Source organism: Oryzias latipes, chromosome 21 (assembly GCF_002234675.1).
Source record: "Oryzias latipes chromosome 21, ASM223467v1".
In the NCBI taxonomy this organism is placed as follows: domain Eukaryota; kingdom Metazoa; phylum Chordata; class Actinopteri; order Beloniformes; family Adrianichthyidae; genus Oryzias; species Oryzias latipes.
Window position 1 is genome coordinate 20,940,362 of NC_019879.2, and position 26,448 is coordinate 20,966,809.

The 26,448-nt window shown below is 36.8% G+C and overlaps 1 protein-coding gene across 3 annotated transcripts in view; it reads right to left on the reverse strand.

Moving 5' to 3' along the window:
• LOC101174472 (bromodomain adjacent to zinc finger domain protein 2B) overlaps window positions 1–23,208 on the reverse strand; it is a 30,128-nt gene extending 6,920 nt beyond the window's left edge. The window contains exons 1-24 of one of the 3 annotated variants that reach the window (XM_023950778.1): window positions 23,003–23,208; window positions 10,737–10,886; window positions 9,649–9,807; window positions 9,300–9,434; window positions 8,882–9,045; window positions 8,590–8,784; window positions 8,115–8,386; window positions 7,874–8,027; window positions 7,274–7,320; window positions 6,802–7,169; window positions 5,518–5,787; window positions 5,027–5,087; window positions 4,145–4,253; window positions 3,956–4,057; window positions 3,453–3,657; window positions 3,207–3,299; window positions 3,061–3,122; window positions 2,803–2,868; window positions 2,085–2,150; window positions 1,884–1,928; window positions 1,730–1,756; window positions 1,308–1,373; window positions 889–1,029; window positions 309–563 (exon numbers count right to left, since the gene is read on the reverse strand). In XM_023950778.1, the coding sequence (XP_023806546.1) occupies window positions 309–563; window positions 889–1,029; window positions 1,308–1,373; window positions 1,730–1,756; window positions 1,884–1,928; window positions 2,085–2,150; window positions 2,803–2,868; window positions 3,061–3,122; window positions 3,207–3,299; window positions 3,453–3,657; window positions 3,956–4,057; window positions 4,145–4,253; window positions 5,027–5,087; window positions 5,518–5,787; window positions 6,802–7,169; window positions 7,274–7,320; window positions 7,874–8,027; window positions 8,115–8,386; window positions 8,590–8,784; window positions 8,882–9,045; window positions 9,300–9,434; window positions 9,649–9,807; window positions 10,737–10,884 (3,210 nt within the window). In that variant the 5' untranslated portion in view covers window positions 10,885–10,886; window positions 23,003–23,208. Of the gene's footprint in view, window positions 1–308; window positions 564–888; window positions 1,030–1,307; window positions 1,374–1,729; window positions 1,757–1,883; window positions 1,929–2,084; window positions 2,151–2,802; window positions 2,869–3,060; window positions 3,123–3,206; window positions 3,300–3,452; window positions 3,658–3,955; window positions 4,058–4,144; window positions 4,254–5,026; window positions 5,088–5,517; window positions 5,788–6,801; window positions 7,170–7,273; window positions 7,321–7,873; window positions 8,387–8,589; window positions 8,785–8,881; window positions 9,046–9,299; window positions 9,435–9,648; window positions 9,808–10,736; window positions 10,887–23,002 lie in introns of all 3 variants that reach the window. The other 2 variants (XM_023950776.1, XM_023950777.1) reach the window with 2 other exon arrangements.
• Between the last annotated feature and the right edge of the window lie 3,240 nt (window positions 23,209–26,448).

Here is a 26,448-nt window from a genome sequence, read left to right on the forward strand (position 1 = left end):
TCTCATTTTACTCTAACCTTTTGAATTCTTATAGTGAGGATGCGAACGTTTCAGCACTGTTCCCAAAAAATCCTCAAGATTCTTACAGAGGTTTGGGTTTGAGCATGAAAGACTCTTCACCTAAATCAAAGAAACCTTTCTAAATCATCTCAACATTCCCTTTTGCTGGTAACAGTTTTTCCCTTTCAGTGATCACCAACATCAGTCAGCTGAAGTTCTTGGAAGCTGGAATTAGTGGAAACTGAAGGTTGCATTAACTATAAAAGCATGTCTAAACTCCCAGCACAACAACAACCACATACTCTCACCTTGTGGCCTGCAGGCACACCCGGGTCACACACGGCAGCAGAGAGCAGGCTCACCAGCAGATCCTGCACCAACAGCATATTGTTCCCGATATTAAGAAGCCCCTCTTGAAGGCTTCCGATGGCGAGCAAGCCTGAATCCAAACCCAGTCCCAGGACCTCGCCAAAGTTGCATAGAAAGTGTAAAACCATCAAGCAGTCAGAGACAGCTCTGCCAGGTAAAACCAGACCAGGAATCCGGGACAACTCTGGAAGAGGCTGGAGAAACAAATCAACAATGTGAGAAAAGCTTTGAATTATTAAGAATCAAAAAGACAACATAGTTTAATTGTTTACAAAAAACATATGACGCTTTTAGACATCAAAGTTAAGACGTTCTTTATTCAGAAGTTCATCACTTCTCTGCATTTATCTGCTATTAATCTGTAGTTAGAATTATTAAAGTTATACCACAAAAAACCACTGGGTGGCACTGTCTACATCAGTTATAAATCTACAAAGGCTCTTTGCAAAATTGTCTGCTTTGAAAGTTTACAGATAGATTTAGTGTCCCACATTAAAGTCCCATCAAACCTTTAAATACCTTGTGATCGGTTAAACACATGTCCTCTTTTGGCTTCCTCAGCTCTTTTGCCTTTTCCACTTCTATTCTTCGGTGTTCCAGTTTCCGTTCCCTTTTTAACCGTTTCTCATTCAGCTTTTCTTTCTTTAGCCGCTCCTTTTCCTATGGAGAAAAAACAAATATTTATCACTAATTAATATAACCGACAGATAATAAATCAGTTTTACTCTCCTCTTAAACTAGGTTATCAATTCTCAAATGCCAGTTTCTGAATACAGCACTTAAAGAAAAGGTTGGGTTTTTTTTTTTTTATCAGATTCCTACACACTATACTTGGTTATATCTCTGTGCTCCATCTGATACTGCAGGTTTGTATGAAGCTGGTAAAGAGTAAAACATCATGTGAGTAGAGAACAAATAGGAAGTGAGCGGTTCCTCACCTCTGATCTTCTTTGGGCTTCCAAAGCTTTCATGATGACCATGTGCTGCCGGCGTCTTTCCCTCTCCTGCCAGAACGCAGACAAAGTTTCAGCCACATGATTTGTTCAAAGGAAACGGCCATTCTTTTAACACTACTAACTATATGGTTCAAAAATGCATATTTTGAGGTTCAATTTAAAGGTATTGACTGAGGGAGATTATGCAAAACACAAAAGCACAGAATCCAACTAAATGCAGCAGATGAGTAAAACTGGCTTTATGTCTATTTAGTTAATAGATGAAGTGATATGAGGTGGCCGATGACAAACAAATGCAGAGCACAGGGCATGCAAAGGAGAGTTAGGACAGCCATAGCTCCCCTCAGCATCAGCTTTAACCACAGCACACGCACATGTCTGTTCAGAAGCAAACATGCTCCTACCAGATCTAGTTTATGCCTCTCCCGTTCCTGGTAGAAAGAGTTCCCAAATTATAGACAAAGTAGAGAAAAAAACACATTTATCCTAAAAACCTTTAGGTTAGAAATCATTGAAAGAGGTTTTACTTTATTGGCTTAGAGAAAAAAAAGAACAAACCTGCTGCTTTTGCATGATGGCTTGAAGTTTATGCATCTGCTTTTCCTAAAGAAACCAAAATAAAAGATTATTAAAGGAGTAAAAATCAAACATCTAAGCTTTGATCAGTTTTTGAGACGGTCAGAAATTCATAGACTACTGGAATAACAAATAGAGTGGAGTGATGGAATGCACAGATTCATCTGAACGGAGACGTCTCACCTTTTTGTGTTTCTCAGCTTTAAGTATTCTGGCGTTGGCTGCTGCTTCTTTTTTCATCCTTTTTTCCTGATTTGTGCAACAGAAAAAATGTAAAACCTTTTTTACTTTCATCACAGCCAGGACTCATTGCAGGAAACACCAGACAAACTGAAAATGTTTGTTTTTTATTAAGGTTGACAGTGAAAAACAAGCAAACGTAAATGAGGATTTTAAAGTTTTTTAACAGTTGACTGTTTGAATCCATGGAGCTTGTCTTTGAAAATGAGATCATCATTTACCTCCCATTACCTTTAATGGGTAAAAGGATGGAGCATTAATGAAACACTACGAAGCAGTGAGAATTGAGTAAAAACAACTCTCAGCAGTTCCAGCCCCAAACTGATCCTGTTAAGAACAACTTGTGAGGCACTTTGTCTGAAATGTAATTCATGATAATCCTCCGCTTGTGTTCGTGGCTGCTTCTCTTCATCACAGTAAACTCTCAGCCTCCTTTTACTTAATGAAACACTGTTGGGTTTATTTTCAGCTCCAAGAAGGTCTTTAAAGATTTCCATATTCAGTGGCACTTAAGCAAGAAAGCAATTAAGCATTAGTGACATTTACTGATTAAAATGGGCCCACATTAAATTAGAACCAGGCTTTGGTTAGGTAATATTTCGAAACATATCAATGTTGAAGTGCTTAAAAAGTATTCCTGCTGGAAACTTCTTGGACAAACCTCGAGGATTCGCTGTGCACGGAGTTCTTTCTCTGTACGAATCTGCTGAATGCGCCTGATTTTCTCCTGGCGACAGGATTGAAAGGATGAGGGTCAAATGAATGAAAAGTTCAGTCAGGCATGTTACAGAGCAGGATGTAAATGGAAAGGGGAAAATGTACTTTCTTGGAGAAGTTAAAAAAAAAAAGAGGACATTTCACGTTAGAGCTTTTTAAACTGCAGGACATAGTTAAGTATCTGGATATAAAAAATACTTGCTTGTTGTTTCAGAATTTTTAGCTCCTCCCTCTTCTTCTGCCTCTCCTCTGCAGCCATTATTGCTAAAAATGGAAAAATAAAATTGTTTCATATGCAAGTATAAACAATGTTTTTAAACGGAGTGTTTAAATACAGGTGCGTCTTACCTTGTCGCCTCTTTGCCTCTTTGGCTGCTTGTCTCATGGCCTGTTTCTCAAATTTTCTCCACATTTTGATTTGAGCTGCCCGTCGAGCAATTTCTGCAACCAAAATAAAAAGACAACACAACATCAAAAAGGAAAGGAGTTTTTAAAAAACATGACAGAAGTGTTCAGGACAAAAACACACAATCATTCATCAATAATCAGAAATCTGAAGCAGTAGATGTTTCATGTCAGGTGATGCAAACTGACCTTGAGCTTCTATTCTGCGGAACAACTTGGCATCTCCGCCACTTTGTACTTTGCTGTCAACAACATTTTCCAGATGAGGATTTTTGGCTCCAGAACCATCACCTTGCAGCTGATGCTTCGACTTTGCCCCATGTCTCCGCCTTCCATTCATCGCCGCAATAACAGGAGCAATCTCACCGTCAGCCAACAAAACCCACTGCAAACCCTGGATTGTTGCAGGCAGGGGGAGGAGGATTTAAAAGCAACAAAAAAAATAAATAAAGGGACAAACTACAATTTGTGTTTAAAAACAGTTTTATCTTGCTGATTTGAAAACAAGTATTTATTAAGATACTATAAAAAAAGAAAAGGACAAAAACTGTAATACTAAAGTTATTATCCCACCGAGAAACAGTTTTTTTGTATTTTTAAGAAAATTGTAGCACCCACAATAATTCCCAAAACGTCTGAAAAAATTGGGGATAACTAAAAAGTTCCGACAAAACGTAAGCACCAGCCTTTACCTGTGGTCCATCTCTGGCTTCATAGAAGTCACCAACTTTAACTTTGGCACTCAAGCTGAAATGATGCCGGGAAATTTCTGTTATTCCGTATCTGATTAAGTACTGTGAAGAGAGCAATGAACGCACACGGACCAATCAATCACTAAACGTCTGCATTTGGGGACTAAAAATATATCAGTTTGAGTTTACCTTCATAATGTCAGAGTACTGACGCAGTCTCCTTCCACATGGAGCGATGTAAGCCACCTCCCTCTGAAGATGCCCCGCCATCGCCCTGATCCGGGTCTCTCTCCTCCACCTCAACAAGAACAGGAACAACCAAACACAACACCTTCAATGCAAAACAAATGCATGCTGTAAAACATGCAGCTTTCCTGTCCCCTGGAATCCCTTGTGAAAAATCACAGTCGGACTTGAACACCCTCCTGACTTCTTAAGAGAACAGATATGGAGTTACTCATAAAAAAGTGGCTCTCGTTATTGTATTCTTAAAATAAATACAAACATGTGAATTTGACTTCCTTTAAAACTTTCATATAAAAACTTCAGTGAAAAATGTCCAATTTTTCACATTTAACTGCAGAGTTTGAAAGTAGAAAGGCACTCATAGTAAGCAGACATGCTATATGTAATCTCCACTTATAATGAAATTTCATTCATTTGCAAATTAAGTTTTAAACCTTAAAAAAAGCTATTTCTACAAATATTTTTTTCATGACATAAATATAATCTTGTCAATTAACAACAAAAAAACTATAGTGGTCTCTAAAGGGCTTGGCTGTTTGCTTTAAGTTTTTAAATCCAGTGTTATAAGTGTCAAATGTTTCATTAAGATGACAAAAGGCCTTATGAAAGGTCAGATTATTTTACACTACAACTGTAAATCAAAACTTAATAACCTATGGCCTTCAATAGTTTTTTCTTTTGTGTAATTTTGTCTTAATGTGTCTCTAAACCTGCAACTTTTTTTTATCTATGCATGAATATATGTCAAATACATGAACTTTGGCCCTTTAAGACTTTATACCCAATAACTTTAAACATGGGTTACGTGAAAGAATCTTTTCTTACCCAAACTCAAGTGGCAGTTGCAGAGTTCTCTCATCCGTGACTCGCTTCGTTATCCCAGATCCTTAAAAAAATGAATCAGTGATCTTCTTATCCAAAACCAACCAACTTAAAAACTGTCTACGGGAAAATAAATAACTCAAGTACCTTCTTCTTTACAAATGCTGAGAGAAATAGATACATTTATACATTTTAACCCCGTTATGAATACTTGCTTTATATATCAAAGTGGAAATCGTCATTAATAGTCATTAAAATCAAGATACCGTAGTTATGTTAAAAAAAGTGTTTTTTTTTAAGTTGGAGCCTTTGTAAGCTTCTTTTGCATTTTTCAAGAACAATTATGATCTACTTTGACATTTCTGAAGAAATCTCACTGATAGTAAATCAATTTTACAATATGAAGGAAAAAATACATTCAAAAGACTTGAGAAAAGGGCAAGTTTAGCTATTTTCTGTTGTTGACCTTAAACTTAATAAAGAAAATCTTCTACCTTGTATTGTTGCAAAGGCGCTTTGTTCTTCCAAGACTCCTGTGGTTGTGGTGGATCTAAAAAGACCACCACTTTGTAAAACTAAAGGCTCTGTGAACATCTTGTTTAGGGATAAGTAGTGTGCTGAAGTGTTTGAAATATCTCCATGACTGGAGAATGAAGCATCAGATGGTTTCAGCAGAGTCCCAACAGCACGATTTTCCATTCCCGTCTCTAGACTTTCCTTGACCTCTTCCTCTGATCCTTCAGACACCGTGTCAGGATTGTTCTCTGAGGGTTCAAAGATGTTCAGAGGGCATCATAAGAACACAAAATCTCACCAAGTATTTTTGTGTAGTTTCTAGCCTAAATATCTAATGAGACAAACTAACTTACATGTAAAGCCTTGGTTTAAGACAATACATCTTGAATTTCTTGTGGAGTCATTTAACCATGAAAACATCTTGTGATAAGCATTTTCACTAATAAAATAGTTTATTTTACCCCACATAATATTTTTAAAAGACGTTTTATTTTTGATAATGATGGTTAAGAAACAGACTTGCCTGATTTTGGGATAGTTTTAAGACAAATGGATCTTAAATTGTGCTATGGTCTTACTTTAACATGATTTTGGTCTAGTAATGAGGATAGTTGGAGCACTTAAAATAGGATACATTTCAATCCAATTCAATTTTATTTGTATAGCCCAAATTCACAACAACAGTCGTCTCGATGGGCTTCGTACAGGTAATTGAAAAGTTAAAGATAAAATAAAAGGGATCATGAATACATAGAATACAATAGGAAAATACTAAATTGAACCAACTAAACAGACTAAACTAAAGTGGACATTTGCGGTGAGAGTTCAAACATACCTACCGGTACTTTGAAAATATAAAACTATTTTTTGAGCAAAACGTGCTCATAACATAACTTACCAGAGTAACATACAGGAATATAATTGTTTATTGATTTTTTCAAGATGTAATTTTGTCCTTAAAGGGCAGGACATCACAACCTATAAGAAATCTTACCAAGACAAATTCTACTAGTTCTATTGGCAAATTCTTTTCACTCAAAACAAGGGAAAAACATTTTGTATTCTATATTTTTTTAAACTTCTTGGGAAAATGACATTTCTTTCAAGTGAATTAGAAGCCTGCTTTGAAATTTTTGCACATCCATGATATTTAAACAGTTATTAAGTGGGCATTTGTCTTTTGGGGATCAACAGGATGTCTTACAAATCATAGATATTCAAATTCTTCTAAAATTAAGTAAAAGGACTAAAATCCTTCTTACCTGAAAGGCTACTCCCAGAATCCTCATCATCATTGTCTCCTAAAGAATCTCTTCTGCAGAGCAAATAGGATTTAGTATTTCTGCTTAAGTTCAAAGGTGAACTGGACGAGTTCGTTTTGGTGAACATTTTCTCTCCACTCAGAGCTGCATTATTCTTTTGCGATTGCGGTGGAAGAGTTGAGACGGAGGGCTTCAACGATGAAGCATCCAACACATCTCTGTGTTGGGAGTCTAAGTTCATGACGGGGAGGTGACGGGGGCTGCTGGGGGCGTGGCTCTGGCAGGGGGCTTTTTTGATCAGAGCCAAAGGAGCATCTTGCACAGCATCCTGCATCCATCCACGTGGGTTTAAGAACAGGTCAGAGTCACTGTTGGGTTTGAAAAAAAAAGGATCATAATTTGGCAAATAAAGTATGTGGGACAAATGGTGTCTGCAACCAAGGACAAGGAAGTAGATGAGAAACTTTCATACCAGAATTGGCTCTTAGGTGGAACAGAGGAAGTCCCCTTCGTAGACGGCTGTAAACAGAGTCGCTTTGTGAATCGCAGGACAGTGAAAAGAAGTAATTAGACTGTCTGTCACTCAAGTGATATTACTGTAAATGAAGGAAACTCGTGCTGCAGTACAAATGAAGACAATGCAGACACAGATAGAAGGCTGTTATTTGCAATGAAGACGAGAACCTCGCTGCAAAAGTGTGCTTTCAAACTGCAGGGCTTAGTGGCACTCAGATGAAAACTAGCTGTCATCTTTTATGTGAAGCTTTTGTTCAACTCTGGCAATCAAAGCCAAGATATGAATAAAACCTTTTTGTTATTAGTTGCTTCATTCATTGTTGTTGTCACAGAATGGTAACAATAAGTGAATTTTGTGAGCCTTTCTCCTCCTGAAGCACAACAGAGCTAATTGCTTGTCATTGTTGTGAAGTAATTCCATGCAGAGATAACAACATTGTCACTTCAAGTCGTGTAAGGGTCAAACACTCCTGAATAATAAAGAAAGCCCCCTTAAAAAACAAGAGTAAGGCATTTATCTTTTGAAAAAAAACAAAGAAAAAGCAACACAACCCACCCACTGTTTTCTGATGTTCTTCAGTGATGAGCGTTCACAGCTTTGCTTCATGCGATCAACATTTTCTGGTTTCCCTCCAGCTTCCTTTGAGGTCAAAAGAGTTATTTGTTTTGTTAAGGAAGATGGGGAGAGGGTTTTGGGAGAACTAATAGATGGATGTGAGTTTATAGTGAAGGGAATTCCAGAGGAAGAGGCATGGCTTTGTCTTGCTGAGGGGGATGAAGTGAGCGTCTTCCCTGAATGAAAACCAGCGTAGTGTTTAGATCTGACAGAAGCTGAATTGGGTGGAGAATTATGGGGAAGTGGACTTCTCTCCTTGTGGGTTTCTGCTAAAGATCCTGTGGCCTGTATGACGCTGACATGCTGCTGGTCTGGCCCCTCTGCACTGTGAGCAGTGGACTGAGGCCGATCAGCAACAGAATCATGGTGGGGATGATGGCTCTCCCATGCAGCATTTCCATCCACAGAACCGGGTCTTTTCCATCTCTTCTTGTTAGTGCCGTGTGTCAGCAACTGAGTAGGAGGACAAATAAACCAATGAGAAGGCAGAAAGTCGGCTTAGGCCATCAGAAAAAAAACACAACTTACATAATTTGGTATAATTTCCTTTCTTAAATTTTGTAATCTGGTTAATTTTCCTCATCCCTTCAAAAGTACAACCACAGATCAAGCGGTTTTTTGAGCCTAGTGGACATTCTGAAGTACGGCAGATTTACCTCAACATTCCGTTTAGCTGCAGTCTCTTGCTTGGAGACAGAGTCCTCGCTGTCACTGCTCTGATGGTCTTCTTCCTCCACGTCGTCGGGATCACTGCTGCCACTGCTGATGCTGCTGTCCTCAGCATCAGTGGAACTGTCCGTCAGGGGCCCCGACTGGCAGCGACTGACACGAGTTTGGGGTCTCTTCAAAAGCTTGCAACCGTAAGCAATAAAATAGACAAAGCAGGAAAAAGTTCAATAACAATTTAGCATATATCTTTAAAAAATACCAGACTAGACAAATATGAACCTGTTCTTTTGGTTCATGAATGGTTTTCCGGTGTACTGGCCGATGAAGGCTCAGAAGAAGCCCATTGGCTTTGGATTTGTCTTTATTTTGTTTTTCTGCTGACGAGGTAACATTAACAGCAGAGTTCACAGGTGGTGGGGAAGTTTCTGTCCTCTTCCGTTTGCCTAAGAAAAACGATTTTATAAACATATTTAGTAAGAAACATATAGATTAAAAAAGAAAAACAACACAAAACAGTCAACAGAAATCAGCTTCATATTGTTTCTTGCAGTTTTCAGTAAGTATTCATGCGTTAATAAATCATACAAATGTAAATGTTGTATTCTGGACGTTTTCTTTCCCACCAACTGTTTTTGTTTTTTCTTTAGAGCACCTGTTTTTTGAGATTTACAAAAATGAGAAAAGACCAAAAACGTGCCTGAGGGGTGGGGTTGTAGAGCAACAGGACAGAGTTTGTCAAAGTTGGATACAAAAACAGGATGCAGGCCCAGAAATGGGGAGAAAAATGCTGTTGCTGCTTCATTGGTGTGTGCTGCTGTCGGCTGCCACCAGTCTGAGGTTATAACAAGACACACACAGATACACAAACAGCTATAAACAACCAATATTTACAAAGAACAAGCTGCTAAAAGCATTATTTAAAGCTATAAATTACTTTGAATTAAGACAAAAAAAAACGCACTACTCAATTCTTTTCTATTTCTCCCAAAAGCTTTATGAAATCAAGTATTTATATCAAAAAATAAAATTACTGAGAGTTTTCTTACTTTTAAATGTACCAAATTGTAAGTGAGCACCCAGGGAAGGCAAATCCAAACTCCCAATGCCCCCAAAGCCAAACCGACCAGAACTTGATGAGAGGAGCCCAAAACTCGAGCTGCTGTTCGTTATAGAGCATTGGAGATTCGTCTTCTGTATTGACTCACCTGGAAAATATGGACAGTCTGTTATAAAATTCATAAATCAGTTCTTAGATACACACAGATCTGACTGCTTGATGTTTAATCACACAATTACCTGCAGTAAAATTTCCAGGTGAAACTCTGCAGACAGTTTAGCATAAATAACAGCAACAGAAACATGTTTGCTTTTCCTTTTAAAATATTAAACTTAATTTTAACAAATTTCAACAACCTTCATCACCTGAATCCTTTTGAAATATTTCAAACTTCCTTAGATATCTTTGAAATACCTTTAATTTACTACTAAAGCAGATCAAAGTCTCCTTGGACATTATTTAGTCTAATAAAAGGAGTGTAGATGAGAGGAATTATTACGTTTAATGCTGTTCTACTGATGTTTTAGTGAGAACAAAAAGATGACAGCCCACGGTGTCTACATTTACACATCATTTTTGTGGTCAGGGATAATCTGACAGCTTATGCATCACTTCTACTTGGTGCATAATGGCTTTGGCCAGGCCACAATTAGTTTTCACCCGACTGAGGAAGGCTGGCGGCTGCAGGCACAGTGGGAAGCTGACAAGCGTGTCGTTTCACCAGAGATCAAGTGGAGCAAAAACGCTGTCAGGAGAAATCCTCAAGGACTTGTGTGGGTTTTTAAACTGACAGAATTTATTCATTCTTTCTTTTTCATTTTAGAATGGTCTAAACGTGTGAAGGGTGGGAAAAGGGCAAGCATCTTTAATTCATCATATCATATTTTTTCAAGCATTTGGTGACTAAAATGACATGGATTATTACTGCAAAAGAGTCGATCCTTTAATATCTCAGTAAGAAATATAAAAATTAAGAATGATAACTATATCTATGTTATTAACATTGACTCAGAAAACAAATTATTGTCCAGAAGAGGTTAGTTTTGGATGATTTTCACTTTATCTATTCATTTTTACCACAGACGGCAGAAGGGATGTTTCCTGCAGACGGTAAGCTGCACTGCGTAGTGAGGTTTTGGGGAGGAGCGGCGGAGAAGCTTCTTGAAGGTGAGAGTTTATGAGAGAAGGCTGGGATAGGAGCCACTAGATCCTCTTCAGACTCCATATCTGTCAAATGATAATTAAGACAATTAGTTAGAAAAACGTCAGGAGAAAAAAAATGTGTGAAGGAAAAAAAGAAATATTACTGAAGCATTCAAAAAATCCTAGCTGATAACTTGCAGATATCTGTTGATTATGGTTTTTGGTGTCTAAAGTGTAGAAATGGTGTTTCAACGTTCACATTACAATCTTGCATATCCTGTTTTGAACCGTTTGATTAAATATTTAATCAAACTTACTGTTTGATCAGAGAACATACAGCCAGCAAATTTGCAGATCCATGATAGCCATTACATCAAGTTATTGCTTTTAGACAAGATCCCTGCATTCAAGCCTATGCAGACTTTAAATGTGGTTTTTATGGTAAATGTAAAGGCCAAAGAAAATGTAAACAGTTTAAGTTGTCTGAACCCTTCCGAATCTGTACCTAAAAACACGGCATCAACAAGCTTTGAAAATCTTTTTATTAAAATCAAATCCAATGATTTACAAACACTAAACACTTAGCACAACCCTCAGCATTGTACTCTTATATTTATTTAATATATAGAATATAATAAGGAGTTATGACCCGTAAAATAAAACTGAGATATGAGACAATTAAGTATCAGATGGTTTTCAAGTCTCTTAAACTGGTTTTACACCTGGGGAGTGCAAGTCTTTAAAAAAAATCAGTTTTATCAAATATTCTAGAAACAATCTTAATTCTGTAACAGTCGTTCTTTAACGCAACAACATTTTAGAGAAGTGACTATTGAAAAAACATTTCTTGACTGTGTATTATAAAGAAATTCATACATGTGTTCCCTGTTACTTTTGTGTTTTGCAATTGCATTTTTACGTGCACAAAACCTGTTATAATTCATTCCAGGATGTATCTTTTTTTCAGAAAGTATGTGAAAAAGGGAAAAAACAGCTTTAATGTAGGATGAGAGTACTTACTCTATGCCAAATGTCATCAAAACAAAAGATAACTCCACAACCTGGATCAAGGCAAACGTCTCTATGACAGATTTGATCCATTTTCAGCTCCTCTCTTTCACTCTTTAAAGAGCGGGACGTAAGGAAACAGGGCGTCAGTGTAGTAAATGAGGCAATAAAAAAAGGTCCCAAGTGTCCCTTTCAAGGCCACAGTTTCCATATGTCCACTGCTTTATTGATGCTGCTTCCATTCAAGCAGCTGCGTGCCGTGAACACCAGAACTGTCCTGACTGAAGGTCACAAATATAAAAGATGGCATTGATCAGAGTTTTAACCTTGCAACATGCTGCTCTGGGGGGAAAAAAAAGGTACCGGTAACTATTTTCCTAAAGTGAGGGGGAACATTAGTCATCATTAGTCAGGGCTTTTTAAACCAATCATTCCTAAAATCTTAATCAATGTGGTGTCTGTGGTGTTTGCTTCACCCTCGTTCCAGCAGAGTCCACAGGTCTAAAGCAAAAACAAAAAAACGATTCCAACCCTGAACTTTGTTTTACTGAGGCAGACCACAGCTCAGGCCTACAAACTCCTCCCCCTTTCAACCTGCAGCTCCCAAATAAGGAATAATATTAAACAATAGTCACTGTGGATGTTGGAGTTTTTTCAGCAGCTGAACAGGAAGTTGTGTCCAAATTATCATCAGGAGTGTGACTTCTACAGATTCGCATTGCTAAGGTTATCTATGAGCTCACACAGAAACAAGCCTCCAGTTTTTGCAACAAAAAAGGGGAAAATGTGTCACAACTCATCTTATAGTTTCATTTCCTTTGCAGTCGTGTCCATTTGTACATAGACAAAAAACCTAGAACCTCACAGTAAAACTCTTCCCACTGACATTTTGGAATCAGATTTTTGGCACTCTACAAATATACTTTAAACTTTCAGAACACCAGGCTAACATAGTGTTGGAACACCAATTCTATTAGCACATTCTTGAACTAAATGATTTTTTTTCTGCAAAAGGAGATCCATCTCAATGTTGACAAACAATATTTCCATCATCTGTTTAAAAGATAAAATAACTATTTTTGAAAGGAAAGAATACAAATGTGATGTCTAAGTGTCATTTTGATCAATAATCTGCATCTATAGAGGGCATTTGATGGTTCTCCCTCGACACCATCCACATAATTCTTTCCGACTCTTCAGCCTCCTTGAATTTAGTATTCATTATCCTGCAGGAAGCCAGTCAATGCATAACAATGAGGCCTGCTAATATAATCCACCATCAAACTGAAACATACATATTAAACTGGTGTGTGAGTGTCATTTGCATTTTGCTCGCTTTGCTCTCTTCCCTTCATTTTTCCACAAGTTCATCAGATTTGTTTTCTGGTCAAGAGCGCATTTCTTAATTTTCTCTTGACTGCATTTGCTATATCTGTTTAATGAGAGGAGACATTACATCAATTAATGTAATTTCCAAACACATCATTTTCATTATAAAGCTTCAGAGTAAAGCTATTCATTTATTTGAAGTCAAACAATGTTTAGCAAACCTAACTGCTCTTCTACAAACCCTTTCCTGTTCATGATTTTTATTCTAAAGTATGGATTTTAAGGTTTCTCAAACTAAGATGTTACACATAAACACTAGAAATCAAACATTTCTGTATTTTTCCTCTTTTTCCCCATTCTTGGCATCTCTGGGACAGTAGAAGGTCACTGCAGTGAGCAGAGCTCATGAGGAAAATGCTCCCTAACTGCCAGTTTTCTTCCCTGGATGAGACTCCATCTGCCACCAAGCAATTTATAGAGTCCAAGATAGAATATCAATGACTTCTTACCATTTTACAACTCAGCATTCACCTTGACGTCACCTCTAAACCTGTTTAAGTGCTGATGCCACAGATCCTCCCTGTGCTGGTTATGGAGAGAGCAGACAAAAGGCTTCCATTCATCTAAGTGTTATCTATGCAGCTCTTTTTGATTAACACCAAATGTATATTTGATTTCAAAGTGCCCAGTTTGTGTCCAGATAAAAATATCATTTCAACAATAAAGCAACAACATACTCAACGTTTAATGTGTTTCTCACCAATGCCATTCAGCAGATTAATGATCTTAGGCTTTAATATTTAACATTTAGTCTTTTCTTTTACCTTTGACATGTGTATTGGTGCAATCAAATAGATTTTCCTCACAAATATCATCTCATTTAAAAGATTGAGAGACAGACTAACCGCATTTTAAAGTTCATGACCAAGAAGCATTGTTGGAATGGTAAAAATAATATTCTCTGAAAAGAAACACACAAAAGAACAACCTGGCACTTTCTGAGCTATGTTAATAACAGGTCAAAAACGTTCAAACTTATTTTTTAGGTTGTTTCACTTATACAGAAACATTTTGGCAAACCCACTCGTAGCTCTGGGAGAAAACTATTTTTTTTAAAACAGGTTGGGAGGGGGGGGGGGGGGGGGATTATGAGGCCACATAAAGTGAAGTAGAGCAAATTAAAATTTCCAAACAAAATTAAGAAGCAGTTCCAGTCTTACATACGACACCTATCAAGTTCAAAGCAATTTATCCAGAAATCCTCGGGAGACCAGAAATAAACTCTTTCTTCCACCCCAAGAGATTTAAACATGCTCTGAAGCCTTGACGCTCATTAGAATAAATATGTGAATTAATTAGACAGTCACAAAATGAGAGCAGAGAGTAATGCAGCACAAAGTCATTTTACAGTAGGACTTTGCTCAATCTCAAACAAATTTCTAATCCTGGGCCTGAATAAATGAGGTGTTCTGCATGGTGCTGCCTTTCAGTCAAAACTCGTTTTTTTTCCAGTGTCATGTTTCCAAAGCAATATGGGAGAAAATACTTTAATCAGCATAATGCAAAAAAATTGAGATGATAAAACAGAATTATGAATATTTACAAGAACATTTAAGTTAGATCTATAATAAAGCTTCTCCTTGCATTAAAAAAAAGCCTTATTTGCTAAAGAAAGCTTAATTTTTGCTAAAGCTAAATATGTTGACATTTTCAGAGTACAGTCTAATGCAGGGGTGGGCAAACTATGACCCACGGGCTGGATCCGGCAAGCCTCCATGTTTGGTCCGGCCCACTGAACAATATCAGAGACCCCTGTTTTTGGGTTGTTGTTTTTTCTGGCCACTCGATCAAGATGTGATCTTTTATTCCCCCCTCCTGCAGTCTGTGCTCCAACCTGAAACCCTCTCAAAATCTCTGTCAAATAAAACAGAAAACAATCTTCACTTTCTACGTCACAGTTAATCTTTCCTGGTTTAGCTCATTCTTTTAGAGCGATTATGCTGCTTTTTTTAAACGGCGCACCCTGTTCTGTGTCCTGATTGGCTGGAGACCCTGTCAATCAATCTCCTCCGTGTCTTCTGTACAGAAACGCAGAGCTTTTCAGATCAGAAATCTTTGATCGATCAGATCTTTGTTTTCATTCTAAGATCCTTGACCTCATTTCTATGAAGGTTTGAGAACTTAAACAAGAGAAAAGGGTCAAAATGTTCATGTCTGTGTGAGAAAAGTCTTTTTAGGCAGTGAGGAGTTTTACTGCCATAAACGTCTGTAATCAAACTCCGTAGATTTCACCGATCGTGGGATATTTTTAGAACTTAACTCCTGTAATAAACGAGGGGACTCTGTACTGGTGAAAACGCAGATATATGCATAGCTGCAACAGAAGACAAAGAAATGAGTTTTTTTCATTATTACTGGATCAGAAACAGACGTGCAGGACACAGCGCAGCTGCGCAAACTGTGAGACGATGTGTGAGGAGCTGCAGTGCACAAAGTCTTTATTAGGATTATAACGGGAGAGGATCCAATTTATGTTTTTTTTGTGTGTGTGTGTGTTTTTTGTAAACGTATCAGTATATTTTTCCTGAATTTTTGTCTTTGAAAATCATCGAGTGTTATTTGGTCATTGTTTTATTTCATACATAATGTTATTTATTTTATTAAAAATTTATTTTATTAAAAGGATCATGAATGAAACTTTATTCATACAGCACTTTGGTACTCCTTGAAGGTACCAAAGGGCTTCACAATAAAAAAGAGATCTAAAATAGGGAACAAAAGTTTTAAATTAAGAACTTTAGAATATTCTGTTTTAGAATCTAATTTTCAATCCAAATGTTTTCATCTACAGTCCATGTTATATCATTCTCACTGCACGCATCTCCTCCTGGTCCTGGTTTCTATAGAACTTTAGAACCCAATGTGGCCCGTGAGTTAAAATAATTGCCCACCCAGGTCTAATGTTAGGCTGCCCCACCCTGGTGCTTGAGGTCCATCACCCTGCCTGTTCTCCAGTTCTTCTCTGCTTTGACTTCTGTTGATCTGACTCAGGTCTTTCCACGTTCTTGTAAATGATCACATCTGATGGTCCAAAGTTGGTTTGTCTTGTTTCATAGCATGATTTTGCAAGAACTGCTTCCTTTTGGCCTCTCTGACTGAGCTTATTTTATTGTATCCATTCTTCATCTGGAAGACACTGATATCAAAAGCCAAACAGGCCACAGAAAGCAGGAGCAGCAGCATTTATCACCTGAAATGTGTTTGATGTTCTTCTCTAAAGAAGAAACACCTCAACTTAGAATGATAGCAAATTTAAGCCACTATCCAATATATGGACATTTTCAAGCATTTGTTGGCTAATACAGCTATCAAGTGTTTAGTTCTTTTTTTCTTTTTCTTAAGAACCAAATAAGTTAAACAAATCAAAAATAACTTAAAATTGAACAAAACCCCAGGTCAGAACAAAAAAAAAAGAGTGCAGTTTTTAATTTTGTCCTAGTCACAAAATTATATCAGAAAAAAGGTTCTTCTGCACTAAAATTAGATTTTTATAGAATTATCTACCAATACTGATCATGTCACAATATACCGTAATCCTGCATCTCTACAACTTCCTTGATTTGTAATGTGGTGTACAAAATATGACTGAAGGCACAAATTATTTAGTACTTCCACTATTTTCAACAATCTGTTAGGACTGCCTGGCAAACATCTTTTCATGCTATTCAGAATAACTTGGCTCATTTTGTTAACACTGAAGAAACCCTAGATAATTACCTTTTCTTCATATTGCAGATCTTGCAAACATGTCACAACAGCAGAACATTACTCTGGTAATGAATAAAAAAGGACAATGAATGAAAATGTCCGCATTATCATCCACAGTAAAAATTTAATTATTATTAAACAGATTCTCCATCATATATTAATGAGCCACTCACATCCCAGTGATAAATGCCTTCTAATGATCAATTTATGAAAGCATAAACAACTCAGCAAACAAATGGAACTGTCTCAACGTTGAGCACTTCGTTTTTTTCTAAAACCATTAGAAACCCTGAAAGTGAAAACCATAGAACTGAGCTTATTTAACTACTAAAAATTAGAAAACATGAAAGGCATCATGGGTAAAAGTTTACCACAACAATTAGCAACGTATAGCAGTTGCTGACGTCTAACTGGCAGTCGGCCAATGGTCAAAGGATCGGCGGTTCAATCCAAGTGCCCAAGTGTCCTTGGGCAAAACACTTCACCCTTCCTGCCTCCAGTGTTGCTCCACTGGTGTGTGAGTGCGTAGGGATGTCCCGCTGATGGTCAGAGAAGCCAGAGGGGTCAGTCTGCCCCAGGGCAGCTGTGGCTACATCTGTAGTTACCATCACCAAGTGTGAATGAGGAGTGAATGAATAATGTACACATTATAAGGGCTTTGAGCGTCTGGAAAAGCGCAGATAAATCCAATCCATTATTATTACTATTATTATTAATGAAGGAGATAGTTGGAAACACTTTATATTAAGATTCCTTAACAAGCTTTGTTAACGCATTAACAAGCATTATAATCGAATTTTTAGCGTGTTAGTAAGACATTTATTAGTACAATGAGTCTAATAAGGTTAATTAAATTACTTAGTTAACACATTTACCAGCATTCGTATTAGGATGTTTTTAAGATCCTAATGATACATTTTTGGCATTATAGATGCCTAACAAATTTGTCAGTGTTAATAAGATTAATAAGATGTATTAACAACCTTTGTTAACAAATTAAGAAGTAAATTTATTGTTTGGGGTTCTAGTAAGACATTTATTAGCTTTATAGATGTCTTGCAAATTCCTGAAAGTGTTAAAGATTCATTAACATCTAAAGTCAGACCATTGCCTTCAAAGTCGATATTACTAAACTGCTTATAAGCTTAACAAATGTATTAATTTGTTAACAGTTTATTAAATGTTTTGCAGCACCTTATCTAAAGTGTGGAATGCTTTTACCACAAACAACCACAAAGCATAGAGCTTGTAAAAAGAACTTTATAACATTAAAACAGACTAAACATACAAAAATCTTTCTGTAAAAGAAATATAATAATTTAATTCAGACAAATTAAAAACAACAACAACAACAACAACATAGGGACCGGTGTCGGATGACGCTAGCATCATCATAGCTAATAAGAATATTAGCAAACTATCCTGAGTGAAACATTCATAGCAAATCCCATCACCAGGAGACAGTTCGCTGGATTTATTGCCATCTGCATTCAACCTCTGTTGCCTTGCTTCCAAGTCCACTGGAAAGTTGCACAAGCTAGTAATTTTTGAAAACCGAAGGCAATAAAACGCTAACGACCGACAGGTACAGAATCAAAGATGGACAGGTTAACTAATTCACCATTGGCTAATGAATCTGTCAATCAAATTCTTCAGCAAACGGGCGTGCTCGCTTTCAGCCAATTGAATGGCCTCTAAGACTTTCACACAGGTGACAAAAAAGCCCCGCCCATCTTTGATTCTGTCCTGATGAAAGCAAGGCAACTGTAATAATAATGCTTGTAAATGTGTTAACTAAGTAATTGAATTAACCTTATTAGACTTTTTGTACTAATAAATGTCTTATTAACACCCTAAAAATTCTATTATAATGCTTTTTAATGCGTTAACAAAGCTTGTTAAGGAATCTCAATTTACAGTGTTAGCAGATAGTTTGAATATGAACAATCTAAAACCATCCACTAGCTAACTAGCTAGCTGCATTGCAGTGGACTAAACCAGTGTTTTTCAACCTTTTTTGAGCCACGGCACACTTTAACCTTGACAAAAATCCCGCGGCACACCAGCATCCAAAAAGAAAAAAAAAAACAGAAATTCATGGTCTGTATTGATCGACAGCCCCCCCCCCCCGCCCGCCCGCAATCTCACGTGTATTTTTGTGATAATTGTGGCCGGAAAAGCAGGAAGTTGCGGCTGTTTTTTCTAAGAGATGAAATGAAAGTTAAATTAGAAAAATTTAGAAACTGTTTGTTTGTTGGGGTTTCAAGGCGTTTCGCAAGGACAACTCATTGTGCGCTGGGACACTGGCTCTTTAAGCCAATGCATCATGGGAGATGTAGTGTGAAAAGTGCCGAAAACTTGCAGAAAGACTGGCGTCTCTGAGATTTATTGTATTGTCCACTTGTTTCACGGTCTGACTCTGTGGAAAGCTACACCACTAAGGAAGAGCTTTAGCCGGTATTTTTGTTAGAACTGAGCGACTTTATCAGCAGAATTAAGAACAAAGAAGTGAAGACTTTAAGCACTTCTGATTGGTCAGACTGATGACATGTGACTAAGCCTTCAAGAATGATTGGTGGAGACAGTTAAAGGGACGGAACTTTTCCGCAAACTGTCATAGCTGCAGGTAAATCGCGGTAACGTAATCCTTATCAAAATGTCTTTAATAGAATTAAATAAACACAAAGAAAAATTAATTTTAAGATCTTTCATATTCCTAACTACTCAGTGTTTTATCAGGGCCTGTTTGGATGAACAAAGAGCTGATATCCTGGAGATGGGAAATGTTTTCAGATCAGTGAATGATTAATGAGGGCAATTTCTCCACGGCACACTTGACCATCTCCCACGGCACACTAGTGTGCCGCGGCACACTGGTTGAAAAACACTGGACTAAACAACCCTTCATGTAAATAACCTCAGGTAAACAATCTAAGAAAAGCCACATTCAACCCTGATTTAAGTACAACTATGAAAGAAAGGTTTATCTCCAAGTTCACACGCTAAATTCAATATAGTAAAATAATATAGACATAAAACATACTGTTAAACAATCGCTACTATTTTTTTTACAAAATAAAAAAGAGACAATTCATTAACCATCAAAGTACATAAAGAGAAATGTATGATACACAAAATGTAGTCTTTTTTTTACCATTGTTAATCACTCAAACATTGAGTGTATGTATCAAATATGTATCAAAGGCAAATACGGGAGCTGTTTGCAGCAGTGGTGACTGGATTTTTAATGCATGTAGATCAATAAAAAAAGATGCTGAGGCAGTCTTTGTTTAGGCGCAAAGCGGTTTGCAGTGAACCAGCTGCTGGACAAAAAGTCTGCTGAAATTTCCAGGTAAACATGCACTGATGTGACAGAACACTAAAACAAATTTTAAAAAAAACGGTGTTCTCTTGCAGCAGTCACAAATCGGATTCTGAGGACACAAATACGCATCTGCATAAATAGGATGACAAAGGCCCATTTAACAAAGGAGGCAGAGCTCAATCTGGGAAGCATCTGTGGTTTGAAATAAAGCATTTCCAGCCAGAAAGATGAGTGAAACACAGTAATCTCCCTGACATTCTTAATAATCCACCTCCCTAGTGCCGTTCCCCTCCAGCTCATCTAATCATAAAGTGTCAACACTGACCTACAAAAAGGAACTGCTGTCAAGCCTTACATGTTTCAAAACATCAATCACAGCCGACAAAGAGGGAACATCAAATTATACAGCATTAACCTTCAGGGCTTGCATATAAAGAACAGATTTATTTATGCTTGTGTCTTAAGAGCCTTTTCTCTGTTCCTTGCTGAAAGCTGGCTGCCAAACTGATGAACATGCAGCTCAGCCCTCAGCAGGAGCCATGCATCTTTGATTAATGAGTGCAAACTTGTGGAAACTGCAAAGGAACAAAAGCCTGGGTCAAAATGGGTAAAACAATTATTAACATTTTTTCCTCCTATGGCTCTTTTAAAATGCCATAGTAGATCTGAACGCGCACTCAAAATAACAGAATCGTTTTAAAGATTGAATCTTAAGAGGGGCAACAGAAATGTCTTCTTTAGCTGTGATTTTAAGATAAAGCAGGAAAAAAAAGAGGTTTGTTAACAAATAATGTGAATCCATTATTTTGATGAAGCTTTGATGAGAAAAGAAAACATTTAACAAACAGTGATCAAGTAAAACAGCAGTCAGAGAATGAATTTACTTTGAAATATTTGTTTTAAATAAAAATAAATAAATCATGAAACTTTAACTTGACAGCGGTTACAATTGAAGATTTTGGTTTGATTACTTTACGGTTATCAAAGTTATTTGAATGATAAACAAGACGCTGTGTCCTTAAACCTGGTCAGTTTATCTTTATACCTTCATTTACATTCAAAATACTTCTGTTGTGTCAGAAACCAACTAAGCAAACAAACAAACAAACATACAGTTAACCAATAAGTAAAATGAGTCTAATGTCATTTGGACAGGTGATGATCAGTCAGTCAAACACAGGTTTGGAGCCACTTCTTTAGGATAAGGCCAAAAAAAAGCCTTAAATTCCCTTAGAACTAACAGTTTTGTTATCTTCTTGTGTGTTATGAGAATTATCCCAGCTAAAATTGATAATGATGCAATGCGACATTTCATTGCCATAATTGTTCATATCAATCCAAACTATTGTCAACACATCATTTTAATGTGCTATATTAACTTGGGTTGAACCAATAACAGAGGACGCATTGAGGCATGAGGAGGAACTTCAGTTCAATGTTCTTTCCCTCCATGCCTTTTTGTCACTCAAAGCTGTCATTCTGTGCACAACGTTAAGGTTCTATGTTGAATTAAACTGCCGCTGTGGTGCCAATACATCAATGATAATAAATAAATCATTAACTATTTCTGTCAGGCTCACAATACCACGGCTTAAAGATAAAAAAATATATATATATATTTATTTTTCACACCATCCAAAACAACTAATCCTGAAAGAACTTGGTCATTCAGTACACATGGATTGTTAACAAATGCAAAAATGAAAGAAAAAAAAAACAACAATCATAAATTCCAAATTGTCTGGTTGTAACTTTGCTCCCACAGGTGTGCCCGTTCTTAGCATTTCAAACTCATTAAGACGCATGTCACTGTTTTACAATCTGTTATATATAATTTAATAGGAAAAACATTTATGACTGCTGTTTTTCCATTTTGCTTATTCTCTTCATAAATATTTGCTCCCATCCAACTAAAGTCTTTCAAGATATTTTCCAACAACCTTTTTCCGTCAGAAACAACAATTTGCCATTATTTTTCCATGTTTTGTCTTAGTGCCCAGTATAGTAGTTATTCCACGTTGTTTTCATGAAAACAAAGAGGATTTGAGGATCATTCTTTTACCCAGAAGTTCCTTAGACAGTTTACCAGAAGTAGAATCATAAAACGTAAAACATGTCATTCATATTAATAAAAGTTGACTCTGCTTCCTCTCAGTACAGACTGGCAGTAGACTATCATAAATAGATCATAAATATACACCCTAAATTTACAGTTTGGCTGTGGATTTATGATGTGGTTGGTTCATTTTCCATTACCACTCAAGGACATAAGCACTCAAACACTGGCGTTTCCTTCTGTCCACCCTAAACAGCTAAAACCTCGAATAATTATCATAAACGCTGCTGGGGGTTGCTAACAAACAAATGTTGGTATTAGCAGCTACAAATACTGGTAATAAATAAAGTACAAAATGCTTTGAATGTGAAAGCAATATTACTAATATATAGTTTAGTTTGTTCAAGTTCAATTTTTTTTTTTTCAATGATTGGGTTTGGGGGTCATAAATTCTGTTTCATGATTCACTTCGTTGAAAAACAAACAACAATTTTCCTCGAAATATTGTAAGAAAGTCGGCACAAACATGGCCCGTTTTTAAAAAAAAAATATTATCTTAATTACTTTAGCATTGGCAAGTGTAAATACAGAAATAAACTCTACTTGGTGAAAGAAAGAAATAAAACGGTTAGCTTAAAACAGTTAGCCTACTTGACCGAAACATTTCAGACCAAAACACCAGAACTGATTATAAGATAACCGTCAAAAACTCACCTATTCGCTCCAGATCCGTGTACTTCTCATTCAAAGTGTCAGAGAAAAGGCTCCGCAGCTGAGTCTTCCAAGTTCGCAACCGTCTCGAAGTCGCTGAAGGAAAACATTAAATGAATCTTCATGGACTGAGTGAGACGACCGTGGTGGTGCTTCTATATGACAGATTGAAGAGGCTTCACTTTCAGTCACCGGAGCAACTCAGGCGAAGTTACATCTGCGCGTGCGCGTAAGCACGTGCAGCTCGAGGTGAAGTCAGGGGCGCATCCACAACATTTTTAGGGGGGTGAATCCAAATCCCCTTTTCTTTTCTTTTTTTAACCTGTGTTTCAGTTCATCCCAATTTAGGTTTTGTATTTTTCATTCCTAAATTCACCTTTCAAGTAATATTTAACTCAACTTGATTTAATTTAGCTGTTTCAGTATGTTGGCAGAATTATTTCTTTAAAAAAAATTACACACATATACAAGGTTGGAATATAAAAATAAAAGACAATCCCCTCCAATTGTCCTAGCCTTGAAAAATAAATATTTAACCAAAAAAATAAAATGCACTTTCTTGATTAAAAAAAATCTTTAAAAAATTAGATTCAGTTTCTAATTATTTTTAAGCTCTTTGATTTGACAAAGACAACATTCTAGTGACAGAAAGACTAAAGACGCTTCCTGAGTCAGTCACAAGGTCTGTGATTATTTAACTAATCTACTGAACTGAACGATATTATGGTGTAATGATTCATTTTAACAAGAATTAACAGAATGTGTACCAATGGTGTATTTTGGTAATCATTTAGTGCTATACTCTTTGTTGATTGGGTTATGCAATCTTTCTTGCCTATAGAAAATTACATGGAATGTGTATGAACATGCATTTTCAAAGAGACGATGCAGTTCTGTCACTTTACCGACATTGTCTGGTGTGACGATTTTTTAAAAATTAGTTACATGTGTACATCTAACAGATATATTAGAGATTATTAGTCTTTTTTTAACATGTCTTTTTATATCAAAAGACAGGAACCATACAAACATCACCTTTAATCTGGTGTCAGGTCCAACTGTTTAAAATCCAAATAAGAAGAACTAACTGTTTGTGGCAAAGAAAGTGTTTAGCCTAAAAGAACAGCAGTAATGTGTCATTCAATACACAGTGAAAGCAAATGTTGATTTGACTGAGCAGCAATAATTCAGAAAGGTGAAATTTCTTGTAAATAATACAAATAATATTTTTTGCAGCCCGTCTCCTGCTATAGCTTTCTCAGCTGTGGGGCTGAGCTGATGTGTTAATATTTTACATAAATGCAGAGGGCACAAAAACCATTACCTTACCAGCTTTTGTCATTAAAAAAGATGTGTATTTTCTCACTGAGAATGCCTCTTGCTCATTGATTTGTTCTCCCTCGTTTAATTTTCCATCACTGCTGACACCACATTCACAGGTATCTGATAGAAGGACTGGGATAAACGTGTAAATGCGGCTGGGTGAACACAACAAGGGGATGGTAGAAAGCAATGATGGATTAATGGCTTCTGTCAAGCCTGAAATACCCAGAGAATTTCATTGTTCAGATTTAGAGTAAGGAAAAGAATGGGAGCATCCTGGTGTAAATTCAAAACATCAACCACTCTTTATCATTCGTCTTTTCCGCCAGCATCTTACTCGCATGGCAGCCACTGCGAATGCAATACATGCTCTTTCCCCCTTTAAAGAGGAATTTTTTTGACAAGTCAAGATTAAAAAGTATAATGAGATCCCCAAGATGACAATAATTATCCTTATATAAATTAGAATGTGTGCTGAAGTGTTTATCTTATCAGAACACAGCTCAGAATTCTCCCTGGGGCCACAGCAACAGTATGAACAAATGGATTTTAATCACAACAATGCACACTGCTCCGTCATGCAAAAACACCTCCAGCTCAGAGCACATTTTGATTTAGCAAATGACATTATATCATCAGGGCAGTTTGCAGCTATTGTGATTGAAACATTTAAGTCTGTCTGACACAGTAAAACCAAATATTGTAAGTTACCTAACTTTGTTCCTTTCCCGATTTAAAAGAAGCCCATAAACATGTCCCACCATGGGGCTCTTCTCCAGTTGCAGGATATTAAATGGGGGGAAGAACCATGAGACTCTTATAATTTGTCAATGCTGGTACTGCAAAGGGTCAAAGGGTACATTACGAAGCTTTTAGTGGTCTGTTTTATACACGAGTGACGGCAAACTAATTGAATTCACACACATGCCAAACTGCTGAGAGGTTGACACATTCAGTATCCCTTATTAAAAAACATTTTAGTATTCATGATATGACTTATTAACTGTGCAAAAGTCACTGTGGCTAATGAATGTTTCAAGATTCATTACCTTTCTTTACTAAATGCAAAAAGCCTGATGATTCTGGTCTGAATATGAAGGATCTTTTACATAAAAACAAAACAGATCTCCTCTTTCTGTGCATGTAACATGTTTCCTTCATACTTTTACCCCCATTTAAAGTTATTTTCAGGATTTTTGTGATAAAAATATTTAGCCCTGATAGTATATCGTGTTTTTTTTTTTTTTTGGGGGGGGGGGGGGGGGGGGGGGGCAATTTGGATATTATGATCTATATCTAAAGGTAGCTTTAATTTATCAGAACCTGATACTATTCAAGATTCTCCCATTGCTTTACGCAGTTCTTCTGACATCATAAAATGTTTGTTGGAAGATTGAATTTAAATTTACAGTAGAGCTAAAATAAAAAAAAAAAGGAATTCACTGAACCCTCACCTAACCATTGCATTAGTTTACGACATATTACATTTACATCCTGAAATAAAAGCTGGTTGTAAATCAACGAAAGAAAGTAAATAGCTAAAAATGTTGTGTAATTCTCATATTCAGAAAAAATCTTGTTGAGCTTAAGGGGATACACTAAAATGTCAATGTGTTTTAGTGTCCCATCTAGTGGACAAACCTTGACATCACTGTGAGTAAAAGAATGTTTATATTCAAGTCTAACATGGTCCTCAAATGTCATCATTAAATATTTATGTCAAAACAATCCTAAAAATAAAACTTTGAGAAAGAGAAAAAAACTAGAAAGATGTAGTTTTGTTAATTTAAAAAAATAATTGTAGTTGCTTTAAGATGTTTAAAGCTGCAGAGTTTATCTGGCCGTGGTACAGAGGTAAAGAGGTCGCAGGTTTGGTTCCTGCCTTGCATGTCGCCGTGTCCTTGGGCAAGACCCTGACTGTGCCGCCCGTCTCCACTTCAGTGTGTGAAAGTGTGTGTGTGTGCATGTGTGGGTGAATGAGACTGTGACTGCAAAGCGCTTTGGGCCTCCAAGGAAGGTAGAAAAGCAGTATTTAAGACTTTAATATTTCAAATAAAGCTTCCAGTCTTATAGAACTTTACAATTGAAAAGCAGATGAGGTGCAGTGACCAGAAAAATTCAATGCA